The sequence below is a fragment of the Tachyglossus aculeatus genome, chromosome X1, assembly GCF_015852505.1.
Source record: "Tachyglossus aculeatus isolate mTacAcu1 chromosome X1, mTacAcu1.pri, whole genome shotgun sequence".
Lineage (NCBI taxonomy): Eukaryota > Metazoa > Chordata > Mammalia > Monotremata > Tachyglossidae > Tachyglossus > Tachyglossus aculeatus.
Genome location: NC_052101.1, coordinates 87235269 through 87257229, shown reverse-complemented (window position 1 = coordinate 87257229; position 21961 = coordinate 87235269). Strand labels below are relative to the sequence as shown.

General features: G+C 49.2%; 1 protein-coding gene across 6 annotated transcripts in view; it reads right to left on the bottom strand.

The window, feature by feature from the left end:
* Positions 1–8870: 8870 nt before the first annotated feature.
* The window catches only part of OSGIN1 (oxidative stress induced growth inhibitor 1), a 342694-nt gene continuing 329603 nt past the window's right edge, over positions 8871–21961 (bottom strand). For all 6 annotated transcript variants that reach the window (XM_038772435.1, XM_038772439.1, XM_038772441.1 and 3 more), the window contains 5 exons: positions 18235–18340; positions 15054–15190; positions 13068–13259; positions 12089–12180; positions 8871–10548 (listed from right to left, as the gene is read on the bottom strand). In XM_038772435.1, coding sequence (XP_038628363.1) covers positions 9549–10548; positions 12089–12180; positions 13068–13259; positions 15054–15190; positions 18235–18301 — 1488 coding nt within the window. In that variant the 5' untranslated portion in view covers positions 18302–18340 and the 3' untranslated portion in view covers positions 8871–9548. The remainder of the gene's footprint in view (positions 10549–12088; positions 12181–13067; positions 13260–15053; positions 15191–18234; positions 18341–21961) is intronic.

The window sequence follows — 21961 nt, the reverse complement described above, 5'->3', positions numbered from 1 at the left end:
TATGGTATCTGTTAAGCATTTACCATGTGCCAGGCACTGTACTAATTGCTAGGGTAAATTAGCTGATTAGCTTGTAATCAGGTTGGACACAGTCCCTGTCCCACATGGAACTCAAATCTTAATCCCCATTTTACAGATGAGGAAACTGAGGCACAGAAAATTTAGGTAACGTCCAAGATCACATGGCAGACAAGTGACAGAGCTGGGATTAGAACCCAGGTCCTTCTGACTACTAGGCCTATGCTCTATTCAGTGGGCCATGCTCCTTCCCTATTATTTTAAAATCTGTCTCTGTCTCTAGACTATAAGCTCCTTGTGTACAGGGAACATGTCTTCCAATTCTGTTTCTCCCAAACAGTTAGTTCAGTGTTCTGCACACAGTAACAGCTCAATAAAAACCATCTTGGTTGCCCTTCTCTGTACCTTTTCCAGCATTATTATGTCCTTCCTAAGATATGACAACCAGCACTGCATACAATATTCCAGGTGGGGGCATCCCATGATCTCAGAAAGTGACAAAATGGTGCCTTTTATTTGTTTTCTATCTGCTTTCTGATGGTGACCAGAATTTGGTTGGTGTTTTTGGCTGCTGCTGCACATAGTTTAAAAAAAAGTCACGATTCAGAGTCTTTCATTATTGGATCATTTTTCTTTAGGCACATTTTCTCACACTTGCTCACAGTGAAGCCCAGCTGCTATTTATTGACCCACTCACTCACCTCTTTCAGTCTTCCTGTGCTTTCTTCATCTGCATGACATTTGAATGTCTGGAAGAGCATAATGTTATCTGAAAACCTGGAAATCTCTCAGCACACACTCTCTCTTTCAGATTACTTATGTAGGTGTTTACGTAGGTATTTACACTTTTTCTTCCTCCAAAGTGGCAGTTTATCCCTTTTCTTTGTTTCTTATTTTTTAGCCATTCCTATCCATGACAGAACATTTCCTCCAATCCCATGATTACACTGGTTTTGTAAAAACCTTTGGGGAGGAACCATGCCCAAAGCCTTTTGAAACCCTAAGTATATTATGTTACTGGTTCCTCTTGATTCACATGCTTATTGATCCCTTCAGGGAACTCCAGCAAGTTAATGAGGCCTGATTTCTCATTACAATGTTGTCTTTCCCCAGTAGCTTGTGTTTACCTAGGTGCTCACTGATATTACATTTTATTATTGATGCTACTAATTTGCCAGACATAGGTGTGAAAGTTTCCAATCCATACTTCCCAAGATTACTTCTGGAGCCTCTTTTATCCATGCAAATTCCATTGGAGATCTGCCAGTCTTCTGGTACAGGTGCCATTTATAACAATAGGTTACATATTCTTGCCTGGTGTTCCACAACTTCCCCTAGGGGTTCCTTCAGAATTTACAGTGATCACCACGTAGGTCCAGTGATTTTCTCACATGTGGATTATCAAATTATTGGAGAGGTCATTTAGGTCTCTAAAGGAACAGTCTACCACTGCTAAGTCCTCAGTGTGGCTGTGTCACCATCTCCCCACAATAGACACAGCTCACATGGGTAGGGACTGAACCTTTTTCCTGTCCTGCCCCACAGTGCCCACATCAGGGCTCAGAGTTTGTTGAAAGAATGAAATCATTGTCTTTGTCCAGAAACGCTCTGGGCATGTTACTCCCCTCCTCAAAAATCTCCAGTGGCTACCAATCAATCTGCGCATCAGGCAGAAACTCCTCACCCTGGGCTTCAAGGCTCTCCATCACTTCGTCCCCTCTTACCTCACCTCCCTTCTCTCCTTCTACAGCCCAGACTGCACCCTCCGCTCCTCTGCCGCTAATCTCCTCACCGTGCCTCGTTCTCGCCTGTCCCGCTGTCGACCCCTGGACCACGTCATCCTCCTGGCCTGGAATGCCCTCCCTCTGCCCATCTGCCAAGCTAGCTCTCTTCCTCCCTTCAAGGCCCTACTGAGAGCTCACCTCCTCCAGGAGGCCTTCCCAGACTGAGCCCCCTCCTTCCTCCCCCCTCCATCCGCCCATCTTACCTCCTTCCCTTCCCCATAGCACCTGTACATATGTATATATGTTTGTACATATTTATTACTCTATTTATTTATTTATTTATTTTACCTGTACATATCTATTCTATTTATTTTATTTTGTTAATATGTTTGGTTTTGTTCTCTGTCTCCCCCTTCTAGACTGTGAGCCCACTGTTGGGTAGGGACTGTCTCTATATGTTGCCAACTTGTACTTCCCAAGCACTTAGTACAGTGCTCTGCACACAGTAAGTGCTCAATAAATTTCCTGCCATGGGAAAGTCTTCCTTGGGGCCAGGTCCTCTTTTGTGCTCCCTTTCCTGGTCAGTGTGAAGTCTGAAGCCAAATCTATCCTTTGAAACTAGGCAGCAGCAAGAGCCACAGCAGAGGGAGGCTCATTTGAAAATTTAAAAAATAGATATTAAAATATCCAGTACTTTATCTTAACCAGGCAGTCAGACTGTCTGGTCAGTATACCTTGAGCACTGTGGGAATTATACTTTCTCAGATTTCAGGATTTCCTGACTCTGGAGTGGGGATTCTTGGCTCAGTTTGAGGATCATCGGTACATAATGGAAAACATGATCCTGTGATTCTCCCAGAGCTAAGGGATCATTGCATTCTTTTCCCTGACATTGGACAGGGAGAACCCTCCTATAGCCTGAGAAGGCATGTGTCTCTCCTAGAAGGCTTAAGGGCCCTCAATATCTTGAGTTTTTACTGGCATAGGTGAAGTCCAGGGCTATGATATTAATCCCAGACAGTGTTAACTATCTTAATGGGCCAGTTGCCACCATAAATCCAGCATCTGTGTTCTCACTGTCTGCCATCCCTGTTTGCCTATTCCCTCTCTGAGCAGAAAGGAAAGGGATATTGTTGTTGCCTGGGGAGGAGAGGGGAACATAACATCCTGTTCTTTCACCCACCCTCTCTTGAGTGGAGATATAGTGTAAATTCCTTGTGGGCAGGCAATATGTCTATCATCATCATCAGCATCATCAATAATACTTCTTGAATGCTTACTATGTGCAGAGCATTGTATTAAATGCTTGGGAGAATGCAGTACAACATAATAATAATAATAATAATGGCATTTATTAAGCACTTACTATGTGCAAAGCACTGTTCTAAGTGTTGGGGAGTTTACATGGTGATCAGATTGTCCCATGGGGGGCTCACAATCTTAATCCCCATTTTACAGATGAGGTAACTGAGGCCCAGAGAAGTTAAGTGACTTGCCCAAAGTCACAGTGCTGACAATTGGCAGAGCTGGGATTTGAACCCATGACCTCTGACTCCAAAGCCCATGCTCTTCCTACTGAGCCACGCTGCTTCTCAATACATAGTTGGTAGACACGCTCCCTGCCTACAATGTGTTTATAGTATAGTGTGGCAGACAGACATTATTATAAATAAATTATGGGTATTCAAGTAAGTGCTGTGGGGCTGAAGATGGGGCTAATATCAAATGCCCAAAGGTCAATATAAAAGTGCATGAACAAAGCAGAAGGGAGAGGCCATGAAGCAGTGGGACCTAGTGGATAAAGCACAGGCCTTGGAATCAGAAGGACCTGGGTACTAATCCTGGCTCTGCCACTTGTCTGCTGTGTGACCTTGGGCAAGTCACATAACTTCTCTGTGCCTCACTTACCTCATCTGTAAAATGGGGATTAAGATTTAAGTTTAGGCTGCCCTAAATTCTGTTTTAGCCAGGGGCACATGTGGGATATGGACTGCATCCAACCTGCTTAGTTTTTATCTACCCCAGCGTTTAGTACAGTGCCTAGCATATATTCATTCATTCATTCAATTGTATTTATTGAGAGTGTACTGTGTGCAAATCACTGTACTAAGCACTTGGGAGAGTACAATATAACAACAGACACATTCCTGCCCACAACCAGCTAGTAAGCACTTAACAAAAGCCATTAGAAAAAAAGGGAGGGAGCCAGGAAAAAGAGAGCTTAATCAGGGAAAGCCTCTTGGAGGATATACGACCTCAATAAGGCTTTGAAGATGGGGAGAGTGGTGGTCTGGCATATATAGAGGGTGAGGGAGTGTTTACCAACTCAACTGTGTTGTACTCCCCCAGGTGCTTAGTGCAGTACTCTGCACAAAGTAAGGACTAAATAAATACCACTGATTGATGGATTGATAAACCTCTTGGCCTGAGGGGAAAAGAGTAGGAAGAGCAATCAATGGGAGGTTTGGGGGAGTCCATCCTTGGAGATCTTTTAAAAATAATAATAAAAACTGTTTGTCCAGATAGTTTAAGCATTTCTCTGTATAGAAGCAGGAGACTGGGTTAGATGATCTTTCAACAACACTGCTAGCTCAGATTTTAGGATTCTAGAGAGAGTCAGGGGACAGCCCGAAGAAGACAGTGACCTCTGTTCGTTCATTCATTCAATAGTATTTATTGAGCACTTACTGTGTGCAGAGCACTGTACTAAGCGCTTGGAAAGTACAATTTGGGAACAGATAGAGACAATCCCTACCCAACAATGGGCTCACAGTCTAGAAGGGGGAAACAGACAACAAAACAAAACAAGTAGAAAGGCATCAATAACATCAAAATAAATAGAATTATAGATATATACACATCATTAATAAAATAAATAGAATAATAAATATGTACAAATATATACAAGTGCTGTGGGGTGGGGAAAGGGGTAGAGCAGGGGAAGGGAGTAGGGGCAATGGGGAGGGAAGCAGGAGCAGAGGAAAAGGAGGGCTCAGTCTTGGGAAGACCTCCTGGAGGAAGGCTTTGAAGGGGAGGGGGAAGAGAGCTAGTTTGGCAGATATGAGGAGGGAGAGCATTCCAGGCCAGAGGTAGGACGTGGGCCAGGGGCTGACGGTGGGACAGGCGAGAACGAGGCCCAGTGAGGAGGTTAGTGGCAGGGCAGCAGAAGGTGCGGGCTGGGCTGTAGGAGAGAAGGGAGCTGAGGTAGGAGGGGGCAAAGTGATGGAAAGCTTTGAAGCCAATAGTGAGGAGTTTTTGCTTCATGTAAAGGTTGCCAGGCAACCACTGGAGATTTTTGAGGAGGGGGGTGACATGCGCAGAGTGTTTCTGTACAAAGATAATCCGGGCAGCAGAGTGAAGTAACGGGAAGAACTGGGAGGAGGGTACTTAGTAGGCGACATGAGGGGGAGGGGAATTCAAAAGGAAGTGGGGAAGAGAAAAGGTGAGAGTGACAAAGGTAAGAGGTTTTTTTTGTTAAGGGAGAGTTTTCCTTCTCTAGTGCCGACCCCTGGGCCATCTCCTAGACGGTGGGATTGAATTACCCGGAGACAAGTGGTGAGGGAAGCTTTGAAGCCACCAGAGGGAGCTCCGACATCATGTGTGTCTGTGTGCCTCCGGCTGCCCTAAATTCGGTTTTAGCTCGGGGCACAGTCAGCGAACGAGTGAGTGCATGAGTGAATGTGAGAAAGAGAGAGAGAGAGAGAGAGAGAGAGAGAAAGAGAGAGAGAGAGACAGAGAGAGAGAGAGAGAGAGAGAGAGAGAGAGAGAGAGACAAAGAGAGAGAGAGAGAGAGAGAGAGAGAGACAGAAAGGCCAGACCTGGCAGATGCAAGTGTGCATTGAGGAAAAGGCGTTTTACACATATGTATATGCTAAATAACAGGAAAATAGCAGGCCCCATAGGCTGCCAGGCCCTCCAGAAGTCATTTTATGTATTCCCCTGCCTCTGGGCTGGTAGGCCTCTTACCCAGAGCAGGTGCCCCCTGCAAGGGGAGTACAGTCCTCTATTCCTTGGCTTAGGCACCCCTAGACCAAGGCACCTTTAATTATTCTCTCACTTCCCATTTGTCATCAATAGTATTTATTGAATATTTACTATGTGCAGAACACTGTACTAAGAATATACAAGAGTACAACCCCACCCCCGACCCCCACCCCAGAATCCCTATGACTATGAGAGATAAGCTGTCTCCCCCTTCATGAGACCTTGGGGGAAATCAATCCATGAATCAATCAATGGCATTTATTGAATGGTTACTGTGTGCAGAGCACCGTACTAAGGACTTGGGAGAGTACAGTGCAGTAGAACAATAGAGTAGGTAGGCACGATCCCTACCTACAAGGAATTTACAGTCTAGAGAGGCAGACATTAAAATGAATTTACACATAGGAAAAATGGCAGGGTATAAGGATATGCACATAAGTGCTGTGGGGCTGAGGTTGGGGTGAATATCAAATGCTTAAGGGATACATGGCCAAATGACTAGGTGATGTAGAAGTGAGGGCAAATAGGGGAATTGAGGGGATAATTCAGAGAAGTCCTCTGTAATTTTAATAAGAGAGAAGGTGTAATTTTAATAAGGTTTTGAAAATGGGGCAAGTGGTAGACCATCGAATATGAACAAGGAGGGAGTTCCAGGTCTCAGGGAGGACATGGACAAGGGGTGAGCAGGATCCTGGGAGGAGGCTCAGTGACTCCAGTCCATAGGACTGGTCTGTGCTTCATGCTTTCCACCACCTTGAACACTGGAGGGGAAGGGGGTTAGTACTCAGCCCCTAGACAGTCAACACTGAGCCAGGGCTGGTGTCCTGGTATCCCTCTGGGAGAGCCCATCCTCTCCTATTGCTCTCAGCCTAGGTTAGGAGAGAGAAAAGGCAGGTGATGGCTGGCTGCAAAACTGAGGTTGGGAGTGAGGGACAGAGTTCTGCCTGTGGGACTGACCAAGTGAGGAATGTTGAGCCATGGCGAGGAATGTCTGGTGGGAGATAGGGGGAGAGAGGTGGGAGCGTCAGTACCCAAGATGAGGGGGAGTCAGATATACCAAGTTAGAGGGAGTCTATTGTGGAATGGGGGAAACGTCTGCAGCATCAGGGGGAATGCCCGAGGGATGCCTCTCAACTCATGTTTCACTCCAGACTATCTACCTCTGACCCAGTCCTGCATGTGACCAGATCATTGGAAGCCATCGTCCATGTACCTTGACACTTACTCTTAGTGTTGGGATAACCAACTCTGTCCAAGACCTGTGGTAAGGTGAAAAGTGAAGTCCATTTCCAGTTCTCCCTGAGCCCCAACGCTGTACTCTCGGTTGTAGAAAAAGCTGCAGTTCCCTTGCCCCACTTTGAGCCGGATCTCTGATTTGCTATGTTAGCTCAGGGAATAGGTATGGGACCAGCTTTGGCCATGCCCATCTATGTCTGCTGAAGGGCCACATTCATGGGGAGCTGGAAGTGAATATTATTATGCCTTCCCTTGCTAACCCCGAGGCCCAGCCAACGCTGCCTGAACCCGCTGAGGACACACTGGGATGGTTATTGGACAGTTGGCAGGGATGGGGGCCCAGTCAGACAGAAACCTAAGATTTGCAGCCAATGGTCAATGACCACCCCTGACCCCTGGCTCTTCTCAGAAAGGTCCCGAGGGCTAATGGGGCAACTTTGCTGAGAAATCTGTCAGGTTAGAAAAACATGCCTTTACCTCTCCCCACTACAGAGGGGGAAAAGAAGGGGAGGAAATGACATACAGCACCCCCTGCCCCCACAGACTGTTTTTGGGTTCCCTGGATGATTTCCCTACTGACAATGCCAAGCATGAAAGCTTTCCCGAGTCAGCGATTTGTATTTAGAAGGAGTTATTTCAGAACTCTGGAGAGACCATCCAGTTATCTGACTTTGGCTAGAAGACAACTTCTCCCCTTAGCTCCCCCCTGCCTCGCCACCCCATCCTATACTCTCATCCCAAACTCAGCCAGAAACAGCTATTTCTCTGCTTCTGGAAGCCTCCCCACCTCTCAATCCCTCATGGCTCCAAGCCAAAATTCCTCAGGAACAGGATTCTGCTCTTCCTCGAGGGTCAGGATGGGAGTTTACTGAAAGACCACAGCTCCCTGGGGCCCTACCTGGGTGGCCACATCAGGCAGCCATTAGAAAGGGAAGAGAAGAGGCAGGGACCTGGAAGAGTTGGGTCTCAAAGAGAGCTCCAGACAATATTTGAAGTCACCCCAGTGCCCCTGCTCTCTGGAGAACTGAAATCAATCAATCAATCAGTGGAATTTATTGAACACTTACTGTGTACACAGCACTGTACTAAGTGCTTGGGAGAGTGCAATACAACAGAGTTGGTAGCAGCACCCCCTACCCACAAGTGCCAGAACTTTCTCTCCAGGTAACACAAGTTCCTGCCAAGTGGGTCAATGATGCCATGTTTATTCAAGCAGTGACTTTCTGCCCTAGATCAGTGATTTTCAAACTGGGGCCCACGGGACCTCTGGGTGACTGGGAAAAGACAGTCAATGCCACCCCCACCGCTGCTACCTTGCTCCCTCACTCTTGCTCTGTCTGCAAACTCCTCTCTGCCACTCTGGAGCCTGGCAACTTTTAAAAATGACCCCCTGATCTTCCTAGCTTTTTTCCAGCTTGAGAGGAAGGGGGGGGGGACACTCCTCCCGACATAGAGAGCGCCCCCCCCCCCACAAAGAGACTTGTCAGAATTGAGCCTGAATTGCCCTTTTTCACACCCCTCAAGGAACTCTAGAGAGAGACAGTTGAACTGTGCTGGATGGTCAAGATTGGAAGCGCTGAGGCAGGGTTGTGTTCTTAGCCACATGTCTAAGACACTGAATCTGGGCAGGCAGAGGTGTGAGTGTCCCCCTCCACCCCACATTCATTCTTGCTTTAGGTCCAAAGCTGGCTTATCCCTACCTGTTCTCTCCCTCCCCGCCAGCCCCCCCACAGCCCTTGCATTTTCCTCACCAGTGTGCCCTGGGCTTATCTGGTTGGAGTTGGTGGTGTCCACAGCCTCCCACCCCGCTCCCAAAAGGCCTGGCCCTTGGAGGTGGGACCTGGCCGAGGGCCTGGGGCTCTTCTACTCTGAACACACACAGGCAAGCACACAAACCACTCAAAGGGAATGGTTGTCAAAGTCATTTTTTATTGTAAACGTTGCCATTTGGAGGCATGAACCCTGATCCTGATGATGTGTGGACCAGAGCCATTCCTTCCCATTTCCAGGTGGGATCCACGATTGCGCAAACTCCTGCAGGGGCTACGATTCTTTCACAGGGCTAGCCTCAGATTGAGAACTTGCAGCACACGTTCTAGCAGCGGTTCGAACTCTCAGTCCCCTTTCCCTTGAGCCAATTAGTGATATTAGGCCCAAATTCTGGGAGGTTGGGTTGGGACACGGGGGTGCATTCAACCCACATGCCCAGGCAGCAGACCTAGGTCACCTTGTCACTTGTCCCCTCACCCACCTAGACACCATGAGCAGGGCTGGAGCCACATGGAGGCTTCGACTTTTAAAGAAAGGAAGTCGAGAATCCACTTCCCTGACTTCCCGGCACCCACTGGACTCCCACTTCAGATTCAACATACTGCCGCACAAAGGAAAGCGCCAGCAGCATCGGCTCCACTGAAAACCAGGCCTGGTGAACAAACCCATTTGGTTTGACAGGCAGAGCTCGAGTCATACAGACAGGCAAACAGACCCCCTTCTACTCCTCTGGGAGAATGGGCTTTGCCGGCTTGTTGATGTGATTTGGGGGGGGGGGCGGGGGGGGGGAGAGGGACGGAACAGGGATGTGCTACACTAAGTGGGATTTTTCTTTTCTCTCCTCAACAAGGAACTGGCCACGGCCAGGGCACCTCCTTGCACAAAGCGCACAAAGTTGTCGCCCGCCAGAGGCCCCAAAGCATAGAGACCTGGCTCCTGGACGCACTCATAGGTGAAGGGGGCAACATCGATGGGGTTCCTCTTGGGGTTCACAGGCTTTAGGGGGTCCACAGCCAGGTTGGCTCCATTGTTGGGCAGGAAGGAGAGGTTGGGGTTGGAACCGATGAGGAGGAGAGCCAGGGAGATGCTGAAGACCTTTTGCTGCCCCCTGCCATCCTGGAACACACACCTCTTGTCATCTTTGAAGAAGAGGAGCTGGTGCTCCGGGAGGCTGAGGTAACCCTCGTACGACCCCGGAGTCAGTATGGATTGTTCCCGCATCATCTGGTGGACTTTGTGGTACTCAGGGTACATCATCTTGGGGAGCTGGTTGAAGATGAGGCCAGGGTCATCCACTTTCCTCCGGAAGGCGTGGATCACGGGCACATTGCAGTGCCGGGCAAAGAGAACAGCGTCGGCCGCAGACAGCCCAGCCCCGACAATCAGGACGGGGTCCGAGGTCTGGTCCAAGGTCCCATCCTTGGTGGAAGTCTCCAGCACGGAGAGCTCGTGGTGGACGAAGGGAAGATCTTCGCCGGAGATGCCGAGCCAGGATGGGCTGTCGTACGTCCCCGTGGCCAGGACCACGTTCTCAGCAGAGATGGAGAAGGGCCGCTGACTTCCATCACTCCCCGCCATGAATCCACTCACCTGGAAGAGCTGCCGGTCTGGGGTAGCCTGGCAGGCTGCCGGCTCCTGGGCGCTCCAATCGGAGAAGCAGTCAGGACTGGAGCCCAGCTCCCGCCGGGGGCCAACCCTCCTCACAGCTGTTACTGTGCTGCCACAGTGGAAGTTATGGCATAGCCCCTTCTTCATCACATAGTTCTGGTAGTAGTGAGCGATGTCCCCTGCCGTGGCCCGACTGTTTCTGAAGCCTCTGTGGCAGGAGACCAGCAGGGAGACTAGGTCAGCCCAGCAAACCTCAGGGCCATTTGCCCATGGGACCTGCCTTACTGTGCCAGTAACCCTCCAGGATTCCCCCGGGGAGCTTGTGGAGAGGGACAGAAAAATCAAATTACTGCAGAAACCCGATTATCCAAATGATGACAGGCTTCTGAAGCCTGTGTCAGAAGCCACAACCGATGACCCAAAGTGAGGTGAGTAGAGTTCAGCTAATCCGTCAGGCAGTCTAGATGATCAAACAAATGAGGGTAGCCCCCTGCTGAAGTAGCTAAACCCCATTTTGTTGGGAGATGGGAACTTTCAATCTTCTCATCTGAATGAGTCTCAGTCAGGCTCAGACCATCTGCTTTCCCGGAGAGGGATAATGCATGATTATGTTCGGTTTGGCTTCAGGTCACACACAGAAGAGATCAGTTCTCTCCCTGGTTGTATACTCTTAAAAACGAAATTCATCTACCAAGAACTTGCATAGCGCTCGGGGGAGACTCACTCGTTAATGCCCAGCAGAGAAACTGAACAGTAGTGGGCCGTGCTGGGCACTGGCCCAGTCTACAAGGGCTCAGCTGGCAGACAGCCCAGAAAACACCAGTGGGGAGGAACAGTGGGAAGCTGAAGGTGGTGGGAGCCCCAGGGGTAGGAAGGGCCCATTTAAATTGGGAAAATTTGGGGAAGCAGCCCAATGGGGATTTAAATGTGCCCTGAAAAAGGTCCTTTCAGACCAGCTGAGGAGGGAGACAGAAAATCATTGTGGTATTTGTTCAGTGCTTACAATGTACCAAGCACTGTACTAAACACCAGGGTAGATACCAGATAATCAGGTCAGATACAGTCCCTGCTCCCCATGGACAACGTAAAATTGCATGGGGCCCAGAGAAGTGAAGTGATTTGTCCAAGGGCACACAGCAGGCCAGTGGCAGAGCAGGGATTAAAACCCAGGTCCTCTGACTCCCAGGCTCACGTACGATCTACTAAGCCAAAGTTACTGTCCAGTGAGGCCTTCTCTTCTTGCCCCCACCCCCTGCTTTTCCTCACATATCTATTTGCCCCAAGCCTGTGAAAAAAGTGACCAGAGGGCTGGTCTTTTCCAGCCCTGTACTAGGGTGCGAGAAAGGGTGTGTTTCCAAGTCCCCGAGCAGGTCAGATACCTCTAGCTCTGTGGTGATCCAGAACACATACGGTAAACCTAGTTGGTGCAGTCCTAATGTTGGGGTGGGATGGGTATAGAGGACTGTCCTGTCATTGTCTGTGGTTGGGGGTTTCATTCTGATGCCTGTCTGTAAGCCATTGTACCTGCCTCAACCTGCTAACAGACACACTGTGGGCGCTTGTGATGACAAGCCCACAGCTGCTGTACCATTAAAAGGAAATTACAGGGGTGACTTCACCCCAGAAGTTCAGAATCAACATCTCTCTCTTTCATTCTCTTCCTCTCTCACCTCCTCCTCCCCCTCTCCCTCCGTCTCCCTTTCTCCATGTTTGGGACTGAAAGCCTGGGTAGTGCTCAGATTGCTTACCGTCTTTTCTTCTTCATCCAATCTTTGAACTGAAGGTCTGGGAGGCCCATCCACTCACCTTGGCTTAGTGTGATCATCGAGCCCTCGATGGACTGGGAAGAGAGGAGAGATGGAGAGCCCGTACGTCAGCCAGGTTTCCCTGCTAGGACTGCCCAAGGCAGGGCAGGCTAATTCTGTTGACCTGTTCTTTTCCGGTGGTACTGAAACCCATCACTCTTCTACACGCCCCCTCCCTTCATGCCTTCATGTCCTGAGCCCTGTGGATGGAGTCCAATTATCAGGGCCCTGGCCAGGGCGGGGTGTCTCGGCACTGACTGACGATGCTGAAAGTGGCCCATTGGTGCTTCTCTGTGTGGGTGAAAGTGGGTTGATAGAGTTAATCCCAATCCCATCCTGTGAAAAATCAGGCTGGGAGCAGATCACACAACAGAAAGGGAGAAAATGGTCTTCAATTGCAGCAGGAGGAGTTCAGGGCAGCTAAGGGCATGAACTTCCCCTCAGAGAGGGTCTTTAGAGAGTGGAATCAACTAGCAAAGGATGCTGTCTGGATCCCAGGCAAGGAAGTGGGAGGGGCAGGGTGACCGGGCCTCTTTTCCCCAACTCCCTCTCCCTTCTGTGTCATCTAAGGACTTGGATTTGCCCCATTTGGGCACTTGATATTCACTCCACCCTCAGTCCCACAGTACTTATGTACATTTCCATAACATTTATATTAATGTTTGTCTCCCCCTCTAGACTGCAAGGTCCTTGTGGGCAGTGACTTGTCTACCAACTCTGTTGTACTGCACTCTCCCAAGCACTTAGCACACAGTAAGTACTCAATAAATAACATTGACTGATTGATTGATTGTGCCAATCTGAGGTAACTTGACTCCATATATGAAAGGAGAACTAGAGAAAGCCCCTGAGCCCCTGGGTCCCAATTTGTCACTGACACTGGAGTGGGAAGGCTCCCGGGTGCCTGCCATTATCTACTCACATGCCATGCTCCTCCAGGGAGGTTTTTGCCCAGGACCAGGTGGGGGATGGCCCTGCTTTCTTGGTGCCACCAGGTGAGGACAGATTCTGCATTTCCACCTATATCTGTATCTGGGCGGAGTAGGGTGTCAAAAAGAAGAGCCACTGGGCTGTAGCATCGCCCTTCCAAACCCTCTGACAGGTACTCCAAGTCCTGGAAAACACAGAAGAGCCTGACTGAGAACAGGTGAGGTTTCTTCACTGTCTTCCCAGCATGGGCTCCCTGTGGAAAACAATAATGAGCCTGATTCCCCTTCTGGCATGGGGGAGTAAAGTCCAGATAGAGTAAGGAAGGGGGTAGTGGTGGGACACAGCACCTCCCCTCTCTCCACCCCTGCCCTTCCATCCTCCCCAATGCAAAGGCCTCATGTTGGACACATGCCTGAGGGAGGGGCAAGAAGGAATCTATCAACACTGCACCTGCTGTAGTCCCACCCCTCTCTGATACTATCTCAAAATGGCAGTGGGGAGGGGAGGAGTGGAGTGGACAGCAGTGCAAATAGCTGCCAGGCCAAAGTCCTGATCCAAGAACACCCACTGGGATCAATGATACATTCCTGGTAAGCAGCAAAATCCACTAGTTATTCATTCACTTTTAGTACTCTCTGCTAACCCAGGCCAGAAGGCTGTACCTTCTCTTCATGTAACTCCCTCCCCCCAACTCCAATTTTTGGGAAGCTGGAGTTGTGGCTCCTTGGGACAGAACGGATGGATGAATGGTTGAAGCTGACGATGAGGGAGGATTCTGGTATCATGACTCAGATAACATCCTTGATAGATTGGGGACAATGCCTCCTTGCCCCATCCTGCTGCTGCGGAGGAATTTCTTCCCTCACTATTAAATGCTCTCAGTCCCTTTACCACCGACTGTCCCCACACTAAACAAGTGTCCTCTGTAAGCAGGCAACTGGCAACTGACGAGGCAGCAGTACCTTCTGACAGCATCCTTGATGTCTGAGGTGATCCATTTAGAGCAGCCCTGCTCTCCTCAACTGAGCAAGGAGCTAGTGAGGCTGTCTTACTCTATGGGGGTGCAGTATGGAAGGGAGTGTCCTTTCAGCCACTCACACACTTGAAGTTGTCCTCCCTGTGAAGGACAATTACATGCTCCTCCCCTCTCCCCCCACACAATACACACACACACACACACACACACACCCACTCCCCCCCCCCCCCCGCTCCTCCAGGGGGTTGGGGCAATGTTCCCACTTGGCTTCACTCCACCCAACAGCCTCATCAACACCTGCTGTTTGCCCGGTGAAGTGAACTCAGGCAGCGTGCTATATTGTTACCAAGCATGGGCTGGCCGCTCCTAGCACTTTGTAGCGGGGCTCAGTGGAAAGAGCACGGGCTTGGGAGCCAGAGGTCATGGGTTCTAATCCCAGCTCTGCCATTTGTCAGCTGTGTGACTTTGGGCAAGTTACTTAACTTCTTTCTGCCTCAGTTACCTCATCTGTAAAATGGGGATTAAGACTGTGAGCCCCACGTGGGACAACCTGATCACCTTGTATCTCCCCCAGCGCTTAGAACAGTGCTTCACACACAGTAAGCACTTAACAAATGCCATTATTATTATTATTATTCTTTGTTGCAGGGACTCGATCCCTGGGGCAGCTGAATTCAAGTATGTTCCAATGGGGAGCAGGGGTCTTCCAGGGAGGAGTCTGCCCTGGAACTAGTGAATTGTGAGGACACCTGTTGAGATCAGGGTTCTACTGGCAAGTGAAGCAAAGCAGACAGTGGATACATGGGCATTGTTCATGAAGAGCCCAGAGTCAGCTGCAGTCTAGGCATCTCCTAGCTGGTGGGTGGGCAGTGGGCCAGTCCACATCAGTTTCCACCAATGGGAATGGCAAGACTTTGTCTGGCTCTGAACCCAAACAGGTGAGTCTGCAGGCCCTGAAGACGAAGGTCTCTCCAGCTGGGATGAGGAGATTCTCACACTGACCTGGTCAATGATTGAGACCTCTGGTGTTTCCTCAAGTTTCTTCTGTAGGATCGGGTGTGGGTGGACGGCATCTCTTCTGACATATGGGATGTTGCCAGAGAGCAAATAGGACAGGCAGATTCCAGAGGGGCCATTCCCTGAAATGAGAGGACGAGAGAGCCCTGTGACTGCCAAGGGATCCGGTCCAAGGAAGGGGGATGGCATTTCACAGTGCCATGGCAAAAGGCACATCTGGGGAAAAGTCCTCAAGGGGTGATCCTCTGTCACAATCCTGGGACAGACAATCTCCTCTGCTGGGTTTTCACCCGGTGCTGATTCCGATAAGGCGATGAAATCTGCTCAGAAAGAATCCCTATAGAGCAGGCCCTGACTCTGAGTTCTTGGGAAGCTGAGTCATAGTTGGTTATTAATTCTCGGCTGCCAGAATTAGAACAGATGAGGCCACTGGAGTCCACATCCTTTGCCTTCATCACAATCTCCTGATCGGCATGTACCCTGGCCCCGAGCATCCATTCATATCCTCAACCCCGAGCCCTTTGGTTCTACCCCATTTAGTACTGCAGAGAGACAGATGAGAGAATCAATCAATCAATCGATATCATACCACTGACTGATTGATAATGTGGAGGGAACTGGACCCGGCTTCCAGGCAGGGAATTAAATCCTGCCGTGGGATAGAGGCCAAGCTGCTCCCATTGGAAGCCATGGCCCTTGGCCTCTTGGTGCTCTAATATTAAAGGAAACAAGCAAGTCCATGTTGGCCCCAGAATCGCTTTACACACAAGAAGAGCCCCAAAGCTGGAGGAATTTGACCAAGACCTGCAGGGAGACGATGATGGAGCCTGAAGATGTGACACTCTCAGCAGAGTCTATCTTTCTGTGAGTTTGAGACCTGAGCAACAGGGTTGTCTGGCTCCAGTCTTGGTTTGCTACAGATGCCACTTGGTCCTCTGTGGTCTGATTGGCCAAAAGCCAATGAGTTCTTCTTAGAGCTTCCTTCTGTAGACCTTCAAGATGAGTGCCCGAATGGACACTCTCCTCTCATGAAAATCCAGGATTCCAACCTAGGAATGGGATGGAAAACTCTTCCAACTGGCCAGGAGCAGTGAACACATTGTTCGGCTCTGAGCCCCCACATGAGTGTTACTCTCTGACATCCTGTGTGGGAACAAGGTCCCGTGGTCGAGAAAGAGGCAGTGAACTTAGTTCCCAAAATTCAAGTTCTAATGTGGACGTGTAGCCTAGATGAAGGGAATCATCAATTGAAAGCTACAGCCTGGCATCAGTGTCCCTCTAAAGCCAAGTTCACTGCTCCTGCCACTTTCTCTTTCCTGAGGCAAAGGGAGAGTCTGCTTCCTCCTTGGGTGTCCCCAGAGGAGAGCAAGGGCCCATCTCCAGGACAGGGCAGCTTGATACAATCTAGGTGGCCTTTGGCCAGTTCTGTGTTTATTCTGGGTCTGTCTCAATTTCTAGCTCTTTTTTTTCTGAACTGTGAGTGGGGCAGCAGGGGGGGATTAGAGCTTCAGCTGACTCTGCCCAAGGGCAAAGTCAATTAAAATGCTGGTGCAAACAGTGAGGAAATTCCAGTGCAAACAGTGAAGTTAAAATAACATTAAAACTGCAAACAATAGCAACAACAATCTATATTTAGCTCAGCTGTCACTGGAGAGGACTTCAATAGTCTCCAGCCATTTTGTAGGATCACTGCATGGGCAGCTGTGAGTAGTGTTCCCTGGAGATGGGAAAAAATGGGAAATTTCCTTTAAGGGATCTAGCAAAGGAGGGGGAACTATTATTATTATTATTATTACTATTATTATTTCTGGCCTTCCCAGAAGCCCACTCTCTGCCAAGCAAAGAGAACATTAGAGTGAGAACTCTGTTGTCAACCAAAAGAAAGCTAACAGGGTCACTGCTTTGGGGGTGAGTAAGATTGGAGTCACCTTGCTGAATTTTGTGTGGTGGGGCAATGTGAAGGGGGAGGCGGAGACTCTCTCATTGGCCTCCCTTTACAATGGGAGGCCATCATAAGCACTCAGTATAGTGCTCTTTACACTGTAAATGCTCAAATACTATTGATTGATTGATGGAGGACTTCAGTTGCTGTTCACTTTGTTGCTATTGGTGGGCCCCTTCCATGAATCAGCCCAAGGTTCTAGGCTCCTGTGCTTCTCTGTGAATCTTTGCTTCATCAATGGCTACTCTCAGGGGAGGTTTGGGAATCTGAGGTTCATATGGGAGTGGGAGACTTCCCCTGGGCTCTGAATACTCCTTTCCAGACTGAGCCCCTTCCTTCCTCTCCCCCTCGGCCCCCTCTCCATCCCCCCCATCTTACCTCCTTCCCTTCCCCACAGCACCTGTATATATGTATATATGTTTGTACATATTTATTACTCTATTTATTTATTTATCTTACTTGTACATATCTATTCTATTTATTTTATTTTGTTAGTATGTTTGGTTTTGTTCTCTGTCTCCCCCTTCTAGACTGTGAGTCCACTGTTGGGTAGGGACTGTCTCTGTGTGTTGCCGACTTGTACTTCCCAAGCGCTTAGTACAGTGCTCTGCACACAGTAAGCGCTCAATAAATACGATTGATTGATTGATACTCCTCCCATGGTTCCCAGGACCTTCTGGAGACAGCAAGAGCCAAAAGCAAACAAAGAAGGTAGCTTGGAACCCCAGAAGGCCAAGGCAGAGAAGACCGGATTAGCCCTGCCAGGAGGTGTCATCACTACCCTGACTGACTAACCCCCAGAAAGAATTAAAAGAAAAAAAGGCAATCCCCAAAACCACAAATCTTTGAAATCCATGAGTCACTCACTATTTACCCTCCATCAACTCTCATTTCCTAGAGCAACAGAGATGGTCAAATCAATCATTTGACATATTCCAAGGAAGCAACTTTAGAGAAAATTCTACTGTTTACAAGACCCATGTTTCAGACCTAAGGAAATGCCTTGAGCAAAATTTCCCCTTAGTTCACTTTCCATTTTCTTAGTGGGGTTCTCTCAATTCTCAGCAGCAAAGTGTAGTGGAAGCACACTGTCTTTGGGAAACCTCCAGCTGGAAGAGAGAGCTCTGGGTCTTTTGGCATGGCACAGTATATCCAAGTGACAGCTCAGCCCTGAAATGGGCAGGGAGCAGTGTTGAGAGAGCAGGTTTCCTGGAGAATACCTACCTATTATGACAACCGGAAGTGGCTTGGTACTGCTCAGGCTTGGATGCTCTTTCCACACAGAAGACATTCTGAAGGCTGGTGAAGTGTTTCACGGCTGGAAGTCAACCTGCAATGTCCCAATTGTGCAAAATCAGTCATGGAGTGGGGGTGGTCTCCCAACACAAGGAGCCAAGTCAGGCTATGTCAGGAGAGTGATCCTCCTCTCCCTGTTAGGGATGAGAGGGCCCTGCTTCTCGGTTGGGGGATTTGGGCTATAAAGCCGAACCTGGGGTCTGAACTCTCAATAGGAAAGGGAGCCATCCAGGATCCGGTTCCCAAAAGACTTGCAAATCTCGGGAGCCCAGGGTTCCCCCTTTAATACTGAAAATGTTATCATTTGGGAAAAGGTTGGAGAATTGATTAAGAGGCTCTGAATCATTGCTAGAGCTCCTGGAGGAGGGCAGGGTATTTCTAGCCTTTAAAAAAGAAGGTCCAATCTTATTGTCAGCAATAACTGAGAGTTGGGGTGCTTGTCAAGTCAGTAATCTTGACCCTTCAAAAATGATTCATGTTCCCCTCATGAGCTCACTGGGAGAAAGCTTTCCCGAAAGGGAGGCAGAAGAATGATTCCCGTAAAGCTAACTCATGTTCGTCAAACAGAGGGACAAGGTGGAAGGGGACCAGGCAGCTGGGTTAGGAACAGGGCTGTAAAATGAAAGCTTCATGTGCTTCACCCCGGTGGGCTGACAACTTCAAGACACAAATCCCAAACCCTCTAAATGCTGAAATATCATTTGGCTCATCTACTTTGGCCAGCTGCTCTTCTGAGACCCCGCACAGAGTACAGGCTGAACTTGCTCTCTATCTTTATGGAATTACTTCCTCCCCTGCTGATGATTTGGAGCTAATGGTCCATCCTGCTTGCTGCTCTAAACTAGGAGGGGATGTTCTTGTGCACATTTGGCTGAGCACTCCAGTCCAAACTTAATTGGATGGACACTCAGTAACCATGGTCCTGGCCTCTGGTGCCAGGGGAGGGGAGATTTTCAAATGAGCAAGCATGTTGCTTTAATTTGATAAAATCCCAGTGGAGTTATGGGGCTGCTTTAGAATGGTTTGCCAGTTCACTTGAAAACATGGAAATCAATAATTCTAAAAGGGGGTGTCTTAGGCGGGCTTGCAAGCATGTGTGTGTGTGTGTGTGTGTGTGTGCGTGTGCATGTGCGTGTGGAAGTAATTCCGGCCTTTGAGGAAACTAATCCATGAAATGACAACCCTGCTCCACTGTGAGTCTCATTGCTGGGAGTCTCAATTAAGTGTGAAAATGCAGCTGCCACATGCACATGTATAGGCGAAGTCATTAGCACACTGGTGTGGTACTGCTGGGAAGGAGGAGGGTGAGCCCCAGAAATATCGACCTGGGTATGCAGACTTAGATTAATGGTGAGATTCCTGAGGGAAAGTATCTGATCCAGACATATTTTTATCCCATTTATCACTTTCCAAACCCCAATCAAGCCAATTTCTCTGGACCGCTACCAAGTCACGAACTACTTAAAGTTGTCACCTGTGCTGGGTAAGGGGGTGGGGGGTGTTTGTAACACCACTGTAGTTCATAATGGGCCAGATGCAGAGAGGAAAAGGAAACAGTTCTATAGAACTTGGCTCCTTCACACCAACCAGAACTTTCGGATCAACTTTTTGGTTCTTTGACCTTCTGAGTGGGTGAAGTTCAGTTCAAGTTTTCCTCATAAGGCTCTCCATTCCTCATTTTGCAGGAAGTTCCTTTTTCTAGGGGATGAGTTCTCGGGCTTGCTGCTTATTGTGATTTGAAAATTTTCATTGTAAAACAAAAAAAAAATAACTGAAGAAAACAATCACTTAGTGTGGGCCTTAACTGCCTGTGTGGAGGAGATGGGACCCCTGAGATTCCTGGTTTCTGGGGTGTTAATACAGGGAGAGTTGGAAACAGAGAGAGTTGTTCCAAGGGATCTGTTCTAATGGTTCCTGCCCACTCCAAACTTCATGCCTTAGGAGACCCAATCCTGCTCTTGACAAGTTGAATTAGTCGAGCAATGGTGGATCAGGCCAGCTTTGTGCCTGGATTGGGGTTGGGAGCGCTTCCTGTCCCTAGGAGTTCCCTCCTCATGCCTGGCCTCTCTGGGGGCAGAGGGAGATGATGGGGAGAATCAGGGCTCAGCCCAGCCCCAAGTGACCAGACACCCTGCATTCGGCACTTTTGGCCAACACCAGCCACCTGGAATAGATCCCACTTTTGGCCTGTATGTAAACAGCTACAGCAAGGAACCCTGTCCCTGGAGGAGCCAGGAGTAGAGAGCAATGGCAGTGGCAACACAGCAGCAAGAGAGGGGAAGCCACATTGTGGACTTCCCTGATACTTCCCAGCCATTGTCATGCTCTTTGCTCAATGCCTTCCAAACAGCCTTTCCGCGACAACCTCCAAGTAGCAGTTGGAGGTTGCAGTGGACCTGATGTCAGAAGCCAGCCAGTGGGGAACATGGAAGCATCAGGGAAGGCCATACCATCTTCTCACCTTGCTTCCTTTCTCTACTCCTGGCTGTTGGCTACTGGCTACTGCAGGGACAGGGTACCGAGCATCATCCTGGTGAGGAGCTTCCTTGATATTGTCTCGGGAGTGTTCTGGGTATGTGTATGCTTGAGGGCAGTAGTTGTAGCAAGTGAGTATTTATGAGAGCGCTGCCTGGGATAAGAGGGGGATCCCAGTACATGTGACAGTACATCTGTCTGTCTGTTTCTCTGCTGGCCTATCTCTGCTTTTTTTCTTTCCATGGTTCTTTCTGTCTTTGTTCCTTTTTTATCCCCACTCCTGGAGAGGTCCACTTCCTTGGAGGCTACGTAACCCTTGTCCCCTCTGACCTCCTTGCCCTGGGTAGCCCCAATCTAACATCCATGCTTTTCCTCCACCCAGACCCCTGTCACAGCCCTCTAGAAATGGCAGGGAGGAAGTAAGGAGGTAGGGGGTAGCAGTCACCTGTCCAGCTCATCCTTGGTGGTCAAGGAGGGCAACTGAGGGCAATGCCAGAGGGAGCTCAAGGACAGGTGGCACAACCCTGGTCCTAGCTTTGTTCTGAGTCTTCTGGCTGTTGTGGCTGTTCCAGAGTAAACTCCGATGTTGGGAAACACTTAATCCTTCAGTTCTTATTCCTGTGTTGCTCTGCCCCTCTGTCTCCCACAGCCTCTACTTCCCTAGTACATCTAGACCTTGACTCTTTTCTCCTATGTATAACTCTTTCTCTTAAAACACAATCATCATGCCTGACTCTTCTCCCTTGAGGATTTCCTCTCCAGTTCTGGTGCCTTACCCACCTTTCCCTCTAGCCCCCAAGTCCTTCCCCCAGCAGCGTGTTCCATCCCTGAAGACTCAAAAATGGCCACAGGGAGGGGGAAGCTGGGGCCTCCCAACTGATGACTGAAGGGTTCCCAGAGCCCTTCAGCAATCTGGAAAATGCCCGAGTCCAGTCTAGCCCAGGGGGTTGCCCGCTGCCCAGTAAGCGAGTGTCTGTGCAGCCAGCCGATCCAGAGCACACCAAGACAGTCCTCTCTGCTTTTTCCGGGGTCAAGTTACCCCTCACGAAATTATTTTCCCTTCAGCCAGATAGATCTTGCAGTTCGGCAGGGTCCAGGGTCCAATACCTGAGGCACAGCCCTGGCTGGCTCTGTGGGATCTCACAAAAAGAACTTTCCAGCCCTTTTACCTCCTGCCTGG